Source organism: Plectropomus leopardus, chromosome 3, assembly GCF_026936395.1.
Source record: "Plectropomus leopardus strain MGB_pleo_1.0 chromosome 3, ASM2693639v1, whole genome shotgun sequence".
NCBI lineage: Eukaryota > Metazoa > Chordata > Actinopteri > Perciformes > Serranidae > Plectropomus > Plectropomus leopardus.
This window is the reverse complement of record NC_142178.1, coordinates 29,878,614-29,894,470: the sequence shown is the minus strand read 5'-3', so window position 1 is coordinate 29,894,470 and position 15,857 is coordinate 29,878,614. Positions and strand designations below refer to the sequence as shown.

Here is a 15,857-nt window from a genome sequence, read left to right as displayed (position 1 = left end):
TCTGCCTGCCAACTGCTGCATGTTTCTGTCCTTCTGCATGATATCTCCGCTCTCCTCTCTCTCACACACACACACACACACACAAATGTACGGAAACATACGCTGATTGGAACTCAGATCCAAGTCATTAGAGGAGGAGAAGAAGGACAGGAGGATCTCATGGGGGGTGGATGGAGAGGAGGACAGGAGGAGGGCAGCAGGAAAGAGACGTTTCTCTGAGGAGTTGAAGCGCAGGAGACACACAGTAGCTGGAGACACAAGGGATTCCAGGTAAAGATCAATAGATCCCAAAAGGTAAATTCACCAATGATTGCAGACGATCCATCTTCTCACTGTTCAAACAGTTCTTCACCCTCAAGACAGAATCCCTAAATCCCCGTTCGCTAAAGACAAAACGCAAGCAGAAACTTTTTAATGACTCCAATTATAGACAATTCCCAATTGATCTCTTTAGGGGAGTTATTTTTTTTGCTTGCTAACTCCAAAGGGAGGTCAAAGGTCAGCTTGGTCTGGTAGGGATACAATGTTCTGCTCAAGGACACTTACGCAGGGTGGAAACTCACTAACACATGAGGTTAAACTTGGATCTTTCAGCACAGAGATGTTCTTTGAGCTGCACTTATTTACATGGAAATATCTGGATAAATGGAAGTATTTCATTGAATATCTGACTTTGCATTTTTCACGACTCCACACCTTCCTTTACATTGTCCTCACTATCTTACCCACTCTCAAAGTCATCATGTACCTCTCACTGCAGTGAAAGTACAAGGCTCTCCACCAATTTTACATATAAACATAAATTTACACATCATGAGGAGTCCTCAGCCTTTGAAAACAGCCCATTCTTTTTCACAGGTGGTTAAGATCCCACACTTTGTCACGCCCCTCATCGTCTGATAGCGACACACACAGCACCCTTTTTGCGAATCAGAATTTGAAATACTTTATTGATCCGCAGGGGGAAATTGTGGATAAATAAAATATAGAGCAAGTACTCTTAAATAAAAGAGCTAAAATTAAGAGAAAGTGAGAAAATGAGCAGGAGCGACTGCAACAGGCTGCATGCACGTTGGCACGTGCACTTTGAATCTATGAGACGCACTGCTGACACACATTGCAACACGTGGTTAACATTTTGAAACAGTCGTGGTAAGGAAGCAAAACTACTTGGTTGTGTTTAGATAAAAGATCATATTTTGGGTTAAAATAAGTAAATTTTTTTTGTATAACATAAGGTGACATAAATAAATCACGAGTTACGTTACGACGACCGTACATAAATTATGTGACATCAAATTAAACAACACTGACTTTTGGTTTCACATGGGTCATGAACTGTGGTTCATCTGGATGTAATTTTAATTTTCTTTGACCCCGCCTCCTCATCGCAGACTTTCTCGCTGTTTATACTACATCGGTTGCTCTCAGCGTCAAGTATTGCTGCAGGTAGATTTACTTTGGAGTTGGTCTAAAGTCTGGTGTGTCTCAAAAGACACCAAAAGCTGTAAGTATCACACACCAAGTGGAATAATAAAAATGTAGGTATTTGATAATGTGGGAATTAGAATTGTCTGGTGAAAATATTTTCTTTTGTGGCTATTTTCTCAAATCTCGACTGAGTTATGATGAACTCTGACAGACTGAAGTCTCAGTCAAGATTTGAGAAAATAGCCTTGATGATGTCATCAAAGTCATCAAGGAGGGGAACCACGAAATGGCTATGGACCTTGGGTGTTAAACAACATTTTTTATCAATTGATGTCTGAACAAGACTTAAGTTAAAACCTAGTTAAATAAGTCAAAATACTAAATAACTAAATTTAACTCTTAAATGTGCATGAATTATTTTCATATTGATCTTTTGTTTATGCAGCAGAAAATGAGAATCAATTTTGCAAATTGTTTGTTGTTTATATATGTTGAAGATTGTATCACAAAATCCATGTGGATTTTTTAAAAAAAACACACATCTTTGAAAAAATTGGCGATAAAAATATAAAAAAATGCTAAAAAATTAAAAACAAGTCAAGATGAGCTGAAATTGATAATTCAAACTACATAAAAATAAAAATGAAAATGTCAACATTTTCTGTATGTGCACACACACTCCCATGTGAGGACACACACACACACACGACCAGTAGCGGTGTGCTGACAGGGACAAACGACCCTATCCCAGTGGCCCTCAGTGGGCCGAGGGTTGATGTAGTGCAGCTTATTAGCTGGCTAATGTATTGAGGTCTGGGAGGAGGAGAGAGAGGGCCCGGCCTTTATGGCCTTACCACAGATCAATCCAAATAGAGCGTTATAAAAGCTCAGCCCCACGGCCTTTGACACACTTTCCAGAGTCGGAGGTGAGAGACAGACAGAAGGAAAGGGAGACAGAGAGAGGGAGAAAGAGCAAAAGAAAGAAAGAGATAAGGAGGAGACTGTAGGTTGTCGCATAAATGTAAGAAATACAGACATCTTCTTCTTGATTGAACATTTGTCAATTTAAAAATAAGCACTATCACAAAATATCTCCAAAAGTATGTGGACACTCAAATATCACCATGTTTTTAATGCTGTGATCAGACAAACTGTAAAACTCGCTTTTGAATTAAAAGAAAAGCAGACAATGGAGTCAGCAGTCATTTATAGAAAACGGTCGGTCAGTTTCAGGAGGCTTGTAATGTGGCTTATCTATAATTCAGACAAGGGGTCAGTTTTTAGAGACAAGAGGAAGGAATTAGTAATCCAGTGATGTACAAGGATGGCTGGCCTCAGGTCAGTTTTCACTCAGAGTGGGATATTAATATCTGTATTCAGTGGGTCGTCTCACATCTGCTTCCGGCCAGTCTGATGATAGCTTATGAAAGTGACTGAGTACATACAGATGAATGCAAACAGTGGCACGTTAGGCTGACACCCTCCTTCTTATAACCGCCGTTCTTCAACATTTCCCCCTGCTTCATATGCCTTTATTTTTCATGCACTGCTCCTTATTGACTTCTTATGTCACTGGATGCTGCTTGTTTTTTTGTTGTTTTTTTTTGCTAAAATTGAGTAAAATTATTTCTTGGAATACTGGAATATTTCCAAGCAGACATGAAAGTGGATTTGCTTACATCAGTTGACCTATTGCTGAACTAACATTTGTGTATGTTAGATATATATCCAAAAGTGTACGTAGATGAATATCAATAAGTGTTTTGCACAGTATTGTTTGTCATTTTGGTTTTATGTGGCCCTTGTTTCCTGTGTCTGTGTGTGTGTGTGTCTGCGCAATCCCCTCTGCATGTTTTAGATCCCTCCTTGCATGCATCCTGTGTTGTGACTGCCAGGACCCCCTCCACCCTCCAGACCTGGACCCTCCCCTCCCATCCTCTCTCTCTGCTGCACGCCCTTCCCTAACCCCCCTGCAGGGGGCGGAGGAGAGGCCTCAAACCAGCCTCCCCTTTCCCAGTCGTTCACTCGAGTCCCTGGCTGTCAGGGGCCCACAGGGAGTGAGGGCTATGGGTGATAGGGGCAGCATAGCTGGGATCTCCTGCAGCACTTTGACCCCCTCTGAGGGGATGGACATGCGGCGGCTCCTCCAAACCCCTAGAAGGCAGCATCGAGCGCTGTGCAGCCTCTGCCCGCGTGTAGTGGCTCGTTTGAGAAAAATGAACTTTAATATGTGATTTTAGTATCAGCTTCCTACTGCTAGAACACTAAATCTCTTTTTCTAGGGAGCTGGGGCACAGATGATAGCAAAATTATGAAGTTTTAGATATGTAGGGTCTGTCATAAACATTTCCCTTCCATTTTCCCTTCCCAGGTGTTTGCTCATCTGTTATATAATTCACATATTGTTTGATTCAACATCTTTCCTCAACCACAGTCAGTTTAAATGTAACAATGATAATAATAATAATAATGTTTTATTTGTACAACACAGTTACAAAGCGCTTCAGATTTAGATAAAATATACACATAAAAATTAAAGTACACATACATGCACACACAAATACATACATACAGTACATACATGCATAAACAGGGGTGGCTATAGAAATGAGTTTTCAGCGGCAGAAAAAACAAAAAGGCACAGATTCAGCTCTTCTGATTACAAAGGGAAAGCTGTTCCAGAGTTTGGAAAAACTAAGAATAAGAGCGGGAAATAGATAGGAGGTCTTGATCTGATGATTGAAATGGCCAACCAGTAGAATAGGGGCTCAATATCTCTTCTATAGATGCAGGGGCCAGGCCGTGCAAAGCCATGTAGGTGATGAGTAAAATTTTAAAATCAACTATGTGTTTAACTGGAAGCCAGCGAGGAGAGGCAAGAATTGGGGTAATGTGGGACTGACAACTAGTTTTGGTCAACAGCCTGGCTGCTGTCTTTTGTACCATTTTAAGTTAATATATATTATTGGTTTGATTTTTCAAAATTTCTTAACTGGAAGAAACAAGACTGAATGAGTTTTGTAATATGGGATATGAAGTTCAGTTCGGTCAAACCGGACATATTGGCTGTCCTCCATAGTGAAGCCTTTGCTGTTATTATCATCATCCACCTCTTGTCCAGTGTGCTGTTTTTGAAGGTAGAGTATGGAAGAAGATATCTTAACAGCATCCACTCGCCATTAAACTGGACCAAAATGTCACTCGATGTCTTCTCTCTGTAGTCGGCACATGCGATCGGTGGGCCGCAGCATGCTGAAGAGCTCCAGTGTGAGCGGGGAGATCTACACCCAGGAACGCACCGACGGCAGCCAATCAGACACGGCGCTGGGCACTGTGGGTGGCGGCAGCAAGAAGAGACGCTCCAGCCTCAGTGCACGAGTGGTGGCCATCGTTGGCAACCGCCGCAGTCGCAGCACTTCACAGATCAGCGGCCCTGGTGAGTTGCCATGGCAACCCTAAAATAGTCAGTGGCGACTGTAGATCTCACTAGTAATGCATGATATGAATGTGGCAAATTTCCTCACAATAATAGGTTGGACAGTTAATATTATTATAAACTTTGGCAACAATATAACACATAAAAATATTTCATTTTCTGAAATGGGAAACTGATGTTCCTGACACTGCAGAGATCTCATCCACTTCTTTGATAATGTCAGTGATGATTTAAAAAGTAATTGTTTATTGAGATTGTATTAAGACTCAAAGAAGGGTATGTTTGTGCATTTATTTGCTCGAATGTCTCAGTCCATCACACCTAAATCTTTAAAACATCCGTTCAGAAACCACTTGTTCAGAGTAATTCATTAAGTCTGGCCCACAAACACATTTTAAATCAGTTATCAATTTTTTAGCAGGCATAGCATAAAAAATGGCTTTATTTTTTTGTGCCAAACCTTGCAGTTTGTCAACATTAACTTAAGGTCAGACCAATTTTGATCCAACCCAGGCGCCAGAACAATATATTGTCATTGTACATTTCTGCAAAACATGCATGTATTTCATATGTACGTTTTATGCTATTATACCAGTGTTGCTAAAGTGATTTAGTTCTAACCTTATTTTGTCATCGGGATGTGAAAAGGATGGTAGATTACTTGTCACTTAAGCAGCCTGCAAAGCTGCAGACCACCCACAAAAAACAAAACTGGCTGTTGTTTTAGCGAGCCATGGCTGCATCTCCACTGAGGATAGTGCTACAAAAAGCATTTTATTTTCATGTTTTCTTTTAATTTGTGACTTTGACATCCACAGCTTCAAAAATATTTATTTTCCAGTCTTTACAGTCATAAAGCCTGTGTAATACAGATATAGTACAGTTTACAGGATAATTGCATTTCTTTTCTTTCCTCTACTTTGATTTCTTTTTTCCTCATTTTCGTTCAAAAAAAAAAAAAAAATATATATATATATATATATATATATATATATATATATATATAATACTTCCATATCCACATATACTCACTTACTTTACATATACATACGTACACTTAAGGGCACATACTTGTGTACATCTGTCCACCACAAGCTCAGTAAGCTAACTTAACTACACACGCTGAAACTGAGGGAGTGCACATTGTTACACTTCCTGTCAAAAACAGGACAGGAAGTTGAAACTGTGGTGGGTCATGCAAAGTCTGCTTGTAGTGGGGTTATAAATTTGATTCATTTTATTCCAGATTTGATAAAATGTATTCTTTTGGATCCTCAAAGAGAATATCAGCTTTTCCATTTTAGATATTTCCGAAATTATTCCATAACAGTTTTCCAAAGTGGGCGGTACTGGGTTTAGCCACTTTCTAGTGATTGATTCTTTTGCTTGCCGCCAAAAGAGCCCGCAGCAGCTTTATATCATGTGTGTCTTTTGACCCAAAAAATCTTTCTTTTCTTAACCTACCACCAAGTGGTTTTTGTGCTTCAAACTAACCACACTGTGTTCATAAAATGTCAACGTATCTGCTACATAATAACAAATGAGATGTAATGTATCCGCGGTTTGCAGAAACGTACAAAACCAACATCTGTTCTGGTGAACTGGTTGTTTTATTAGATTGAAACTTTTACTGTAACATGCAACAGAGGTTTACAAACCTATAGTTTGCCTCTCCAAAACTCTTTCTGAATCCCGACACAAGCACCCTTCTACATTCAAACCCAAAAGCATTTACCTAAGTGCACAGCGTGTAATCTGCTTTTTAGAATCTGCACTAAATTATGAGACTCTCTATGAGACAACCCAGCAGATCTGCCCAGAGGAGCAGACTGTACCGAATCACCACAAATTTGCAGTGTCCTTTTGTTCTGTAAGAGACAAACCTCTGCTGCCCTCGCACTCATGAAGACAAACAACAAAATAATGTGTTGTGTGGAGTCTGTGAGCGTCGTGGCCAGCTGAGAGCCCCTCGCAGCTCAGCTCTCAGTCACAACAGACTCTGGCTGGTCTGAGTCCAGCAGGCACTTTTACCACGGGGGGGGGGTGTAAGACTCATGATGAAAGCCAAACGCTGTACTCCCCGTCTTTGTAGTGGACATAAAAAGCTATTAGAGGACATTAAGCCTAAGGGGGGTCTCTCGCCCTCTCTCCCTGTTGTAGAGAGAAAGAGGAAGTAAAGATAGCACAAAGATAAACCTTCAGTTGAAACATCCTTTTAATGAGAGCAGAAGCAGATGAAGAAGCTTTTGTCTGAGTTTTTAACCTTTAGAATTGTCATTATTCATTACCATTTAATGGTACGTTATATATAGGCTGTTTATGTGTTGCTGATTTAAAGATTGATCTCATCCTCTGCACACACAAGGGATAACTGCAGGTTTAGAAATGCAGCTGCATTTTTTTTTTTGCACCATAATGTGCCAATATTATGAGTCAGAAGGTGGACGCAGCGCACTTCGAGATGCCACAGTGTTGTTTGGGTTGTTTTTCTGCCCAACAATTTCCTGTTTACTACTGATTACCAGATTCAGCAGGACATGGGTCTGACTTTGGCAGGGCTTCAGAAAGACAGATCAGGGAGTCCCCAACTGGACCTGTAGGGTATCTTGTGATTTTCTTTCCGATAGTGAATTGATGATATGAAACAAAGCTTTACCCCACTGATAAATTTGCTCTAGACTCTGACTTCATTTTCAGCTCCGTTGTGTTTCCTGTTTGTTATTTACAAGGCAGAGGGTGTCTAAACAATGCTTTTTAGTTGGATTTTGGGGGACTATAGGATTCAGCATTCCCGCTTGACCCATAATAGTGATGAAAGGTCAGGATATATTATCTTCAGAAACCACAATTAATGTTAAAGGAAAACATGTTTTTAATCCTTTAAACGTCAATTTTGTGTTGAAAGCATCGCTTTACAAGCTAGCAATTTATACATGGAAGAAGTTGCACTAAAGAAAGCTACCCGAAGGAAAAAAAATCTGTTTTGGTTAACGAAAGCCACTCAGAAAACGTTGTTCAAACTTCTTGTGACAAAAAAAAAAATCTTTGAACACAACATTGTGATTATTCCTGTCTCTCCTCTTTTCTGCAGAGGGGAAGAGTAAGAAGGAGAAGGGTGCACCTATCCAGAGGAGCACAGAGACCGGCATGGCAGTGGAGCTGACCAGGAACATGAGCCGGCAGCCCAGCAGAGAGTCCAACAACGGCAGCATGAACAGCTACAACTCTGAGGGGAAGTCAGTAAACCACACACTTCCTGCACCGCTCACACTCTCAACTTCTACATCACTCTTCTTTCTGAACCCTTTAGCACCTGGATCAACATCAGTTTCTTTTACTGCATTCAGACCACCTTCACCAGCATTTCAACCCCTGAAACCTGAGAAAAATGATTTGATTTCTTTCAAAAATATGGAAAAAAAACGTAATGAGCAGAAGAAAATTAGTAAAGGCAGAAGGCAGAAGAAAATTAGTAAAAGGTGACATAAAAAATATCAGAAAAATAGCTGGGGGGGTTTATTAGATATAAAAAATGGGGGAAAGATGTTAAGATAGGCTTGTGTATCTTCAAGTTTTTAATGGTACTTCTAGTCTCGCCGATACTGCTTATTGATTAGTACTGTAATGGTAAAAACATATTAGTTCTTTTGGTGGTTTTTAAGGGCAAAAAAATGAAGAAAAAACAGAACAAAATTAACATTGCTTTATTTTCTGTTTATGTATCCCTGTATCAAAAAAAATCATAACTGTTTTAATAAGATTTAAAATTATGATACAGAAAAAAAGAAGAAAATATATGTTACATTTTGGGCACTTTCTTGAGGTCATATTTTTGTTTGTTTTTTTATTTTATTTGTCTTTCTTTGTAGCTTATTCTCAAGTAATATTCTTGTAACTTTTTTAATTTCTTTGCTATTTTCTGGACCATTTTTTGTTAAGTTGTTAGTCCCCCTTTTCCCATATTTTGAAAGAGATCAAGCCAATTTGCTTAGGTATTAAGCGGTTAAAGGAGCAACATGATATGATAGTCTATTAGTCTACTTTACATTTCCCCCTGGATATGACAGTAAAGTTTGTTTGCCATCATGTTCTGACGGGTCATATCCAGACACACACTTCAATTTCTGCATGAATGTGTCAGCTGACTGACAGTAAACAGAGTGTATTATAATGGGCACACTGTTAAAAAAAATCTCAGGCTCAGTGAGGCGATGATAAAACACAAACTCTGAATGAATCAAATTAAGGCCTTGTGTTTTTTCTGATGGATTATCTTACTTGGGCAGTTTTCAAGATGTTTTCGTGCTGTAAATAATGACTGGCAGCAAATTGGTTCTCCTGAAGGCAGCAAAACGAGCTCTGCGCTGACTGTGGTGATATTGGTCGGTTTTGATGTAATCAATTAATGTTTGTTTTTTTCTGTGGTAGTTTGATCTTCTCTGGAGTCAATCTGGGTGCAAGCAGTCAGTTCAGTGACTTCCTGGACGGCCTCGGACCGGCTCAGTTAGTGGGGAGGCAAACACTGGCAACTCCAGCCATAGGTAACATCCTGATGATACTGCTCCTCTCCTCTCCTCTCCTCTCCTCTCCCCATTTTCAAGCATTTCTTTGGGTTTTCTTTTTCTCTTATGTGTATGTTTGAGTGTATTTTTCAATAATTAATTTTTTTTTTTCAGTATTTTTACAAATAACTTTTAGTCATCTGTGTACTTACATTCATAATATTTATTGGATATTACTTAAACATGCATGTGAAGCTTTTGTGTTATTTTTGCATTATTATTAGTAGTAGTAGTATTTGTGATTGTTGTTTGTTTTTCATTCATCATTTTCTTGATTGTTATTAATTATTTCTAGTATTTGTTCTTTTTTCAGTATTTTTATAAATAATTTGTTTACTTGCATAATGTTTGATTTGAAGACTCAACACATTTGTGTTACAATAAGAGAAAATAATTTGTTTTTGATTTGGAAAAAAATACATAAATGAATAAATAAATAAATAAATAATAATAACATAAGCACTAAGTAGGCAAGATAACATTTACGAGCACCATATGTACTGTAGTATGATAGAGGATCTGTTTGGGTTATTATATCCAGTATATTGTGGTGTGTAGGTAAAGTTTTATTGTATTTATATGAATTTGTAAGAGTACTGTGATACAGATAGTAGAACTGAATATAAAATAAGTAATACTATGCAACTAGAACTACATTAATATAGTAATTATATTGTGGAGTACAGTACATAATGTAACAATACACTATGGTGTACCTTAATATAGTATAGTGTAGTATAGTATAGCATAGTATAGTACAGTATAGTATAGTATGGTATAGTTTAACATAATACAGAATATAATAAATGATTTAGTGTAATATGATAAAATATCACATTAATTATGCAATATTGAATTTAATTGTAAATAATATTATATAAATAGTGTATTATTGTTGCTTTCATCAGTATTAATCAAAAGATCCCTTATTGTGTATTTTGAGGCTGACTGTGCCCTTGTGATTTATTTTTTCTGACTACATGTTCATCATCATCATCTTTCCACTTTTTTCTGTGTTTCTCAGGTGACATCCAGATCGGCATGATGGAGAAGAAGGGTCAGCTGGAGGTGGAAGTTATCAGAGCACGAGGACTCGTACAAAAGCCAGGATCCAAATCCCTCCCTGGTGAGAACCTGACCAATGTTGAGATACCAAAGAGCAACTAATCCCTCCCTCCCTCTCAAAACATCAGTCAAATACTCTTCCCATCATTACATTATATACCCGCGACATCCAGCGAAATCCAGACACAGCCGAAGCTTACTGTGTTTTCTCTTCTCATAAATATAGAGCCAGCTGTGAGATCTGATCTAGATTATATCGAAGAGTTGCTGTGTTCCTCACTAATGGCCTTTTTATTGCTTTGTCTCTGCTTTCAGCTCCATATGTCAAGGTCTATCTGCTGAATAATGGAGCGTACGTAGCCAAAAAGAAAACCAAGATTGCACGGAAAACACTTGACCCACTGTACCAGCAAGCACTGCTATTCGAAGAGAGCCCACAGGGTAAAGTCTTACAGGTGAGCTGAAGATCTATTTCATTCATTACAAAGTTTTAAAATCCATACTGACAAAAAAAGTTTTAGCAGGAGGAACTAGACTTTAGGCTTGAGCGGTATCTATTTTTTCATACCTTTATACCTTCCTGGAATTTCATCGGGGTGCTTTTCAGCAGAAACAGGCAGTGAAAATGGTCTTTTCATAATTATATTAACTCCATACCACCTTTTGCTATGGTTTCAATGTCTTTATCTGCCACAGACATGAGGAAATACAAATATATCTGTTTTGCTTAACCTTTCCTGTTTCTGTTTCGAAATAAAAGCCCCCTGAGTTTTTGACAGAAGGCATTTTACTGTGAAACATTTGCATGAACGTGTAGTTGACGATGCAGTAGCTTACACGGCTTCATAAATGAGTGGAGTATGAGATTTTAGTTGTGTAAATGCAGTAGTTATAACAGTAGGAAGCTCTGCAGCATTGCCGCAACAGCAAACACAGCCAATGTGAAAAACACTGCTCACACATGCAGTGTGGCCTGGGCGTAACCTCCAGGGCAGGTGATGCACACTGCAGGATTTTTAAATACACTGGTAGACCATAATACCATGATGATGCCCATGCCTACTAGACTGCTGTGTAATTTGCCGATTTCCCTTCAGGTGATTGTATGGGGCGACTACGGCCGTATGGACCATAAAAGCTTCATGGGAGTTGCACAAATCCTATTGGAGGAACTGGACTTATCAAGCACAGTCATTGGTTGGTACAAGTTGTTCCCACCATCCTCTTTGGTGGATCCGACACTTGCCTCCTTAACGCGGCGGGCTTCCCAGTCGTCACTCGACAGCTCCTCCGGACCTCCCGGGGTCCGATCCTAGTGGACCAACAGCTCTACATCGCTCGACGAGTAACAAACTCACGAACCGTACTGTAGAGAGAAACTAAAAAAAAAAAAAAATGGCGGAAATGTAGAACAACAACAATCAGAAACAGTCACAATGAGAAAGCTTTGTTGAGATCTGACAATCACTCCTGTCGCGGTTAATTTTGTCTGTTGTACGGAGCGCCACATTTCAGTGTTTCATATCCATTCAGTTTTTCTCTGAAGAAGCAGGGCTTGTCGAACAGACAACACGCAGTAGCTCTCGACACGGGAGATAAAAACAAAAAAGTGTCAGAGAATCAAATGAAGCAGGGTGATTTTTAACTGAATCAACAATAGCAAAGAAATGTACGTTAAGCATCGGAATGTATGGACTCGAGACAGAGGTAATCACCCTCCGCGCCTGCAGGGGGCGCAGTCCTTTCTGCAGTGGCCTCCTCCAGAACCCCAACAGACTGCCGGTACTCCTGCCCCCGCCCCCCCAGGCAGGGTGCCCCAGCATGGGTATTCAGTCTGGAAGCACAGGGCCTTCTTCTGGTGCCTAGACCTTGGAGCCGCATCACTGGTCCCTCTCTCTGTCAAAAAAAATCCTCTTTTCAGTATGTTTACCATGGCTGCTCTAAGGCCACACTGTTTTAGCGTGTTTGCTTTGTCGTTCATTTCTTTCCCTTTGTTACTACTGGCACAAGATGTTTTTACAGTGCGTAAAATGCTCATGATAATGTTGTCAGTCTGGTGTGTGCATGGAGAGAAAAAACAAAACACAAGAGATAAAAAAGGATATAAAAACTATTAAATGTCTGTTATGCAGGGGGGGGACTGGTGATGATGACACAGCTTAGATTTTTACACTTGACAGTGAGATTAGCGTGCGGCGTTGTTTTCCTTGTTCCACCGCTGGCAAACGTCCAGTCGTCTTTGTATAGATGTATATTAGGCCTCCAAGGAGGTTGACCAATAAATAAAATTTATGTCACTTTGAAATATCACAAGGGTACAACATCACTGTAAAAAAAAAAAAAAAAAGAGTAAAGCAAGAGCAAGATAGGACTGTCTAATTTTTCACATTTTTTGGGGAGCGCGTTCCCTCACCCCAGCACGTTTCTATCCAACCCTTAGTTTACATTCTTTTCAAATTTAAACACAAGCACAAGAGCTTGATTTTTTTACAACAAAAAGTTTAACTTTTTGAAAAAAACACGTAGTCAAAAAAAGAAAAAAAGCAACAATCCCGTCACGTTCATTTCTTTGTCTGGTCAGACAAACAGAAAAAGAATAAACTCTCACACTTTCCCTTGTGCATCTCTGTGAATGTGAAAGTAACCAATCAGACTGATCTGTCGGGACTCCAAAACCAATGCTCATCCTCCGTTCGGCCTGCAGTCTCCTCCCAGCGGAGGGAAAAAAAGGCGGCGGCCAGCATGACTTTGGAACCTGTTCCAAGCTGCATGCACATTTTTGTAAAACAAAAACAGATACAGAAAAAAAGATAACTGAACTAGATACGTGTGTTAGTTCCACATACTGTAGGGCCGCTTGTATGTTGCATGCAGTTGTACAGTTTGCTCGTACTTGAATATTAAAGAGATAAAACCAAGAAACCGAAGCCATTCCCATTACGCAAAGAACTCAGCTGCAGTCAGTTCCACATCCCCCAGTCCGGTGCTGAATGTCTCAAACGAAATCCCAAGATTACCTTGATGTCTCTCCTTGACCCTCTGGAAGATGTACAGTACTGTACAGTGGTACTGAGCAGACCTCACAGCCCCTCTTACTGTTATTCCACATCATAGTATACCTCCAAGGGGCTGAGATGATGTATGAATAAATATGTACAAATCAGATCCGCTTATATGGAAATATGAATTATGTTTCAACATAATGATTTCAGATATACTAACACTGTTAAGTTATATAAAGAATAAATGCACAGAGAGTAAAACACTGTAAATACTCAACAGCCATTCACTGGGTTTTCAGTGGGTTCAGTGATATTTGCAAAGGGGCCAAGTTACGTAATGAGGAGCGATTAACACGTCATTAGGGACCATGCAGCGGGGCGACACAAGACGATGGACTTGGGTCACGAACTGGCCGAACTTAAACTTCAAAACTACAGGTGTACCGCTACTCTAGAAGTCGTCATCTGAACACTTCTTTGTGCTTCAAACCCAAATGTCTGAACCCCGGCCATGTTCAGTCCCACTTCAGAAGAGTTGACTTTTCTTTTCATCGTCCGGTGAAGCTGGTTTACCTTTTTTTTTCTTTGTCAGTATTAACAGGAAAAAAGAATTGCTGATTGTTTACAACTTCTGTGTTCCACTGAAACAAAAAGAAAATTAGAAAAAAGTAAAGCATTCACTGCAACATTACTTGTTTGTATAACAGATGTGGCTCAAATGATGTGTATGTTTTATATTTAAAAAAAAGTTCATTTTTATTATTTACAAATAAAAAGAATGTGTGGAAGAAAAAAATGTTTTTCGGCTCACCTTCACTTCAGTATCTCCCTCAAATCTCCAAATGATTTTTTTTTTTTTCTGTTTTTATTTGTATTATTCCCTCAGTTGCTGTTTACAACTGCAAGACATTTGAAAAATGCAAGAAAAAACAAGAAAGAGAAAGAAATAGATTGGAAAATAATTATTTAATTCCAATATATGTTTAATTACAACTACATTTGATGCACTTTTTTCAAGCCATTTATTTGATTTCTTTTGTTTTTCTTTTGGTTTTTTTTTTGTGTGTGAATTTTTAGCTAATTTTCTCCTACTTTTTACTAATTTCTTGCTAATTTGTGATGTTCATTGCCAAGCGAAAAAGCCAATTTGTCCAGGTTTCAAAGGGTTAAACTAGACACTCTTCTGTCTCTATTTAGCTTTTGCAAAAGAAAATTCTAAGAAAAAGAGAATCTCATATAGAAGAGGTAGATTTCTGGGGAGTTTTATTATTTGTTAATAAAAGCACATGGCAGTTCTTCACTTCTACAATATAACAACAGAAGTCTGTCTCGGTTGCGACAGGGTGTCTCACTGAAGAGGAAGTTGAACTAAAACGGCCTCATGTGTGACCTCACTTATGATACAGTGCAGCAGAGGGCTTGGGAGATTTATGTTCCACATCCTCTTGTTAAATAAGCAGAGGGCCCCCCGAAACAACATCTGCAGGCAATCTTGACTAACCCACCCCTCAGCCCCCCCATGCCAGCCGGGCCCCCCAGCTCCCCCCGTCACAGCATCAGGGGTCACGACCGCTGTGTACAAAGCGTGGATACAGATCATAGTGGAAAAGAGAACTGCAGATCATACATGTCAGAGGCCACGGTGAAATTTCCACGCTGCTCCCAGGAAATGAGCCGATCTATCCAATCAGGTCAAAGGTCACACATCTTTGGAAACAGGGATTTTGACTCGGGGTGGAATACAAACATAATAAAGCTCATTTTTAATATTATCCACTGCTTTCCAAAGAAACTGGTTTTAAAAAAGTAAACAAACAAAAACTTTGGGAAAAAGCTGAATTATGTCTCCTGTCATGAAAACGACTGTTTATATTGAGAAGCGTTCAACGTGAGCCTGTAGTTTTTCATTCTCATGTTGTTGCTCGTCGAAGATGATGGCAGGATGCATGTGCTCGTTGCAGGAAGTCCACTCATCATGTGACCAGATTACATGATAATTGTAGTGTGTAAGTTTACCACCACTACTTTCTCTCAAGAGGAACAAGAGGAAATGTTGGGTTCCATTTCAACATGTGTAGTGACAATAGCAGCTGTGTCCTTGGTTCTTGTGGGTTTTTTTTCGGAAGAAAAACTGCATTATGTATCGGAAGTTATACACAATTTGCATGAGTTTCTACATTTATCCATTGACCTCTTAAGGTTTGAGTTTGCATGAGAAATTATTTTTACCCTATAGGATCCTATTTTCACATTATCCTTATTTTTCACATTGGAGTATCTTTAAGGTAGTTAAAATTATTTTATTCCACACAGCATACAGCTCTCCACTGAACCCTCTTTATCAGGTACACCTTCTAATCC

The 15,857-nt window shown here is 39.3% G+C and overlaps 1 protein-coding gene across 23 annotated transcripts in view; it reads left to right on the top strand.

Annotated features, from left to right (window-relative positions):
• The window catches only part of LOC121941544 (regulating synaptic membrane exocytosis protein 1), an 86,536-nt gene extending 72,250 nt beyond the window's left edge, over positions 1-14,286 (top strand). For 19 of the 23 annotated variants that reach the window (XM_088072659.1, XM_088072660.1, XM_088072663.1 and 16 more), the window contains 7 exons: positions 118-270; positions 4,653-4,867; positions 7,959-8,103; positions 9,296-9,408; positions 10,454-10,555; positions 10,810-10,949; positions 11,592-14,286. In XM_088072659.1, the coding sequence (XP_087928785.1) occupies positions 118-270; positions 4,653-4,867; positions 7,959-8,103; positions 9,296-9,408; positions 10,454-10,555; positions 10,810-10,949; positions 11,592-11,810 (1,087 nt within the window). In that variant the 3' untranslated portion in view covers positions 11,811-14,286. Of the gene's footprint in view, positions 1-117; positions 271-3,289; positions 3,789-4,652; positions 4,868-7,958; positions 8,104-9,295; positions 9,409-10,453; positions 10,556-10,809; positions 10,950-11,591 lie in introns of those variants that run through there. The other 4 variants (XM_088072676.1, XM_088072683.1, XM_088072715.1 and 1 more) reach the window with 2 other exon arrangements.
• The last annotated feature ends 1,571 nt before the right edge of the window (positions 14,287-15,857 follow it).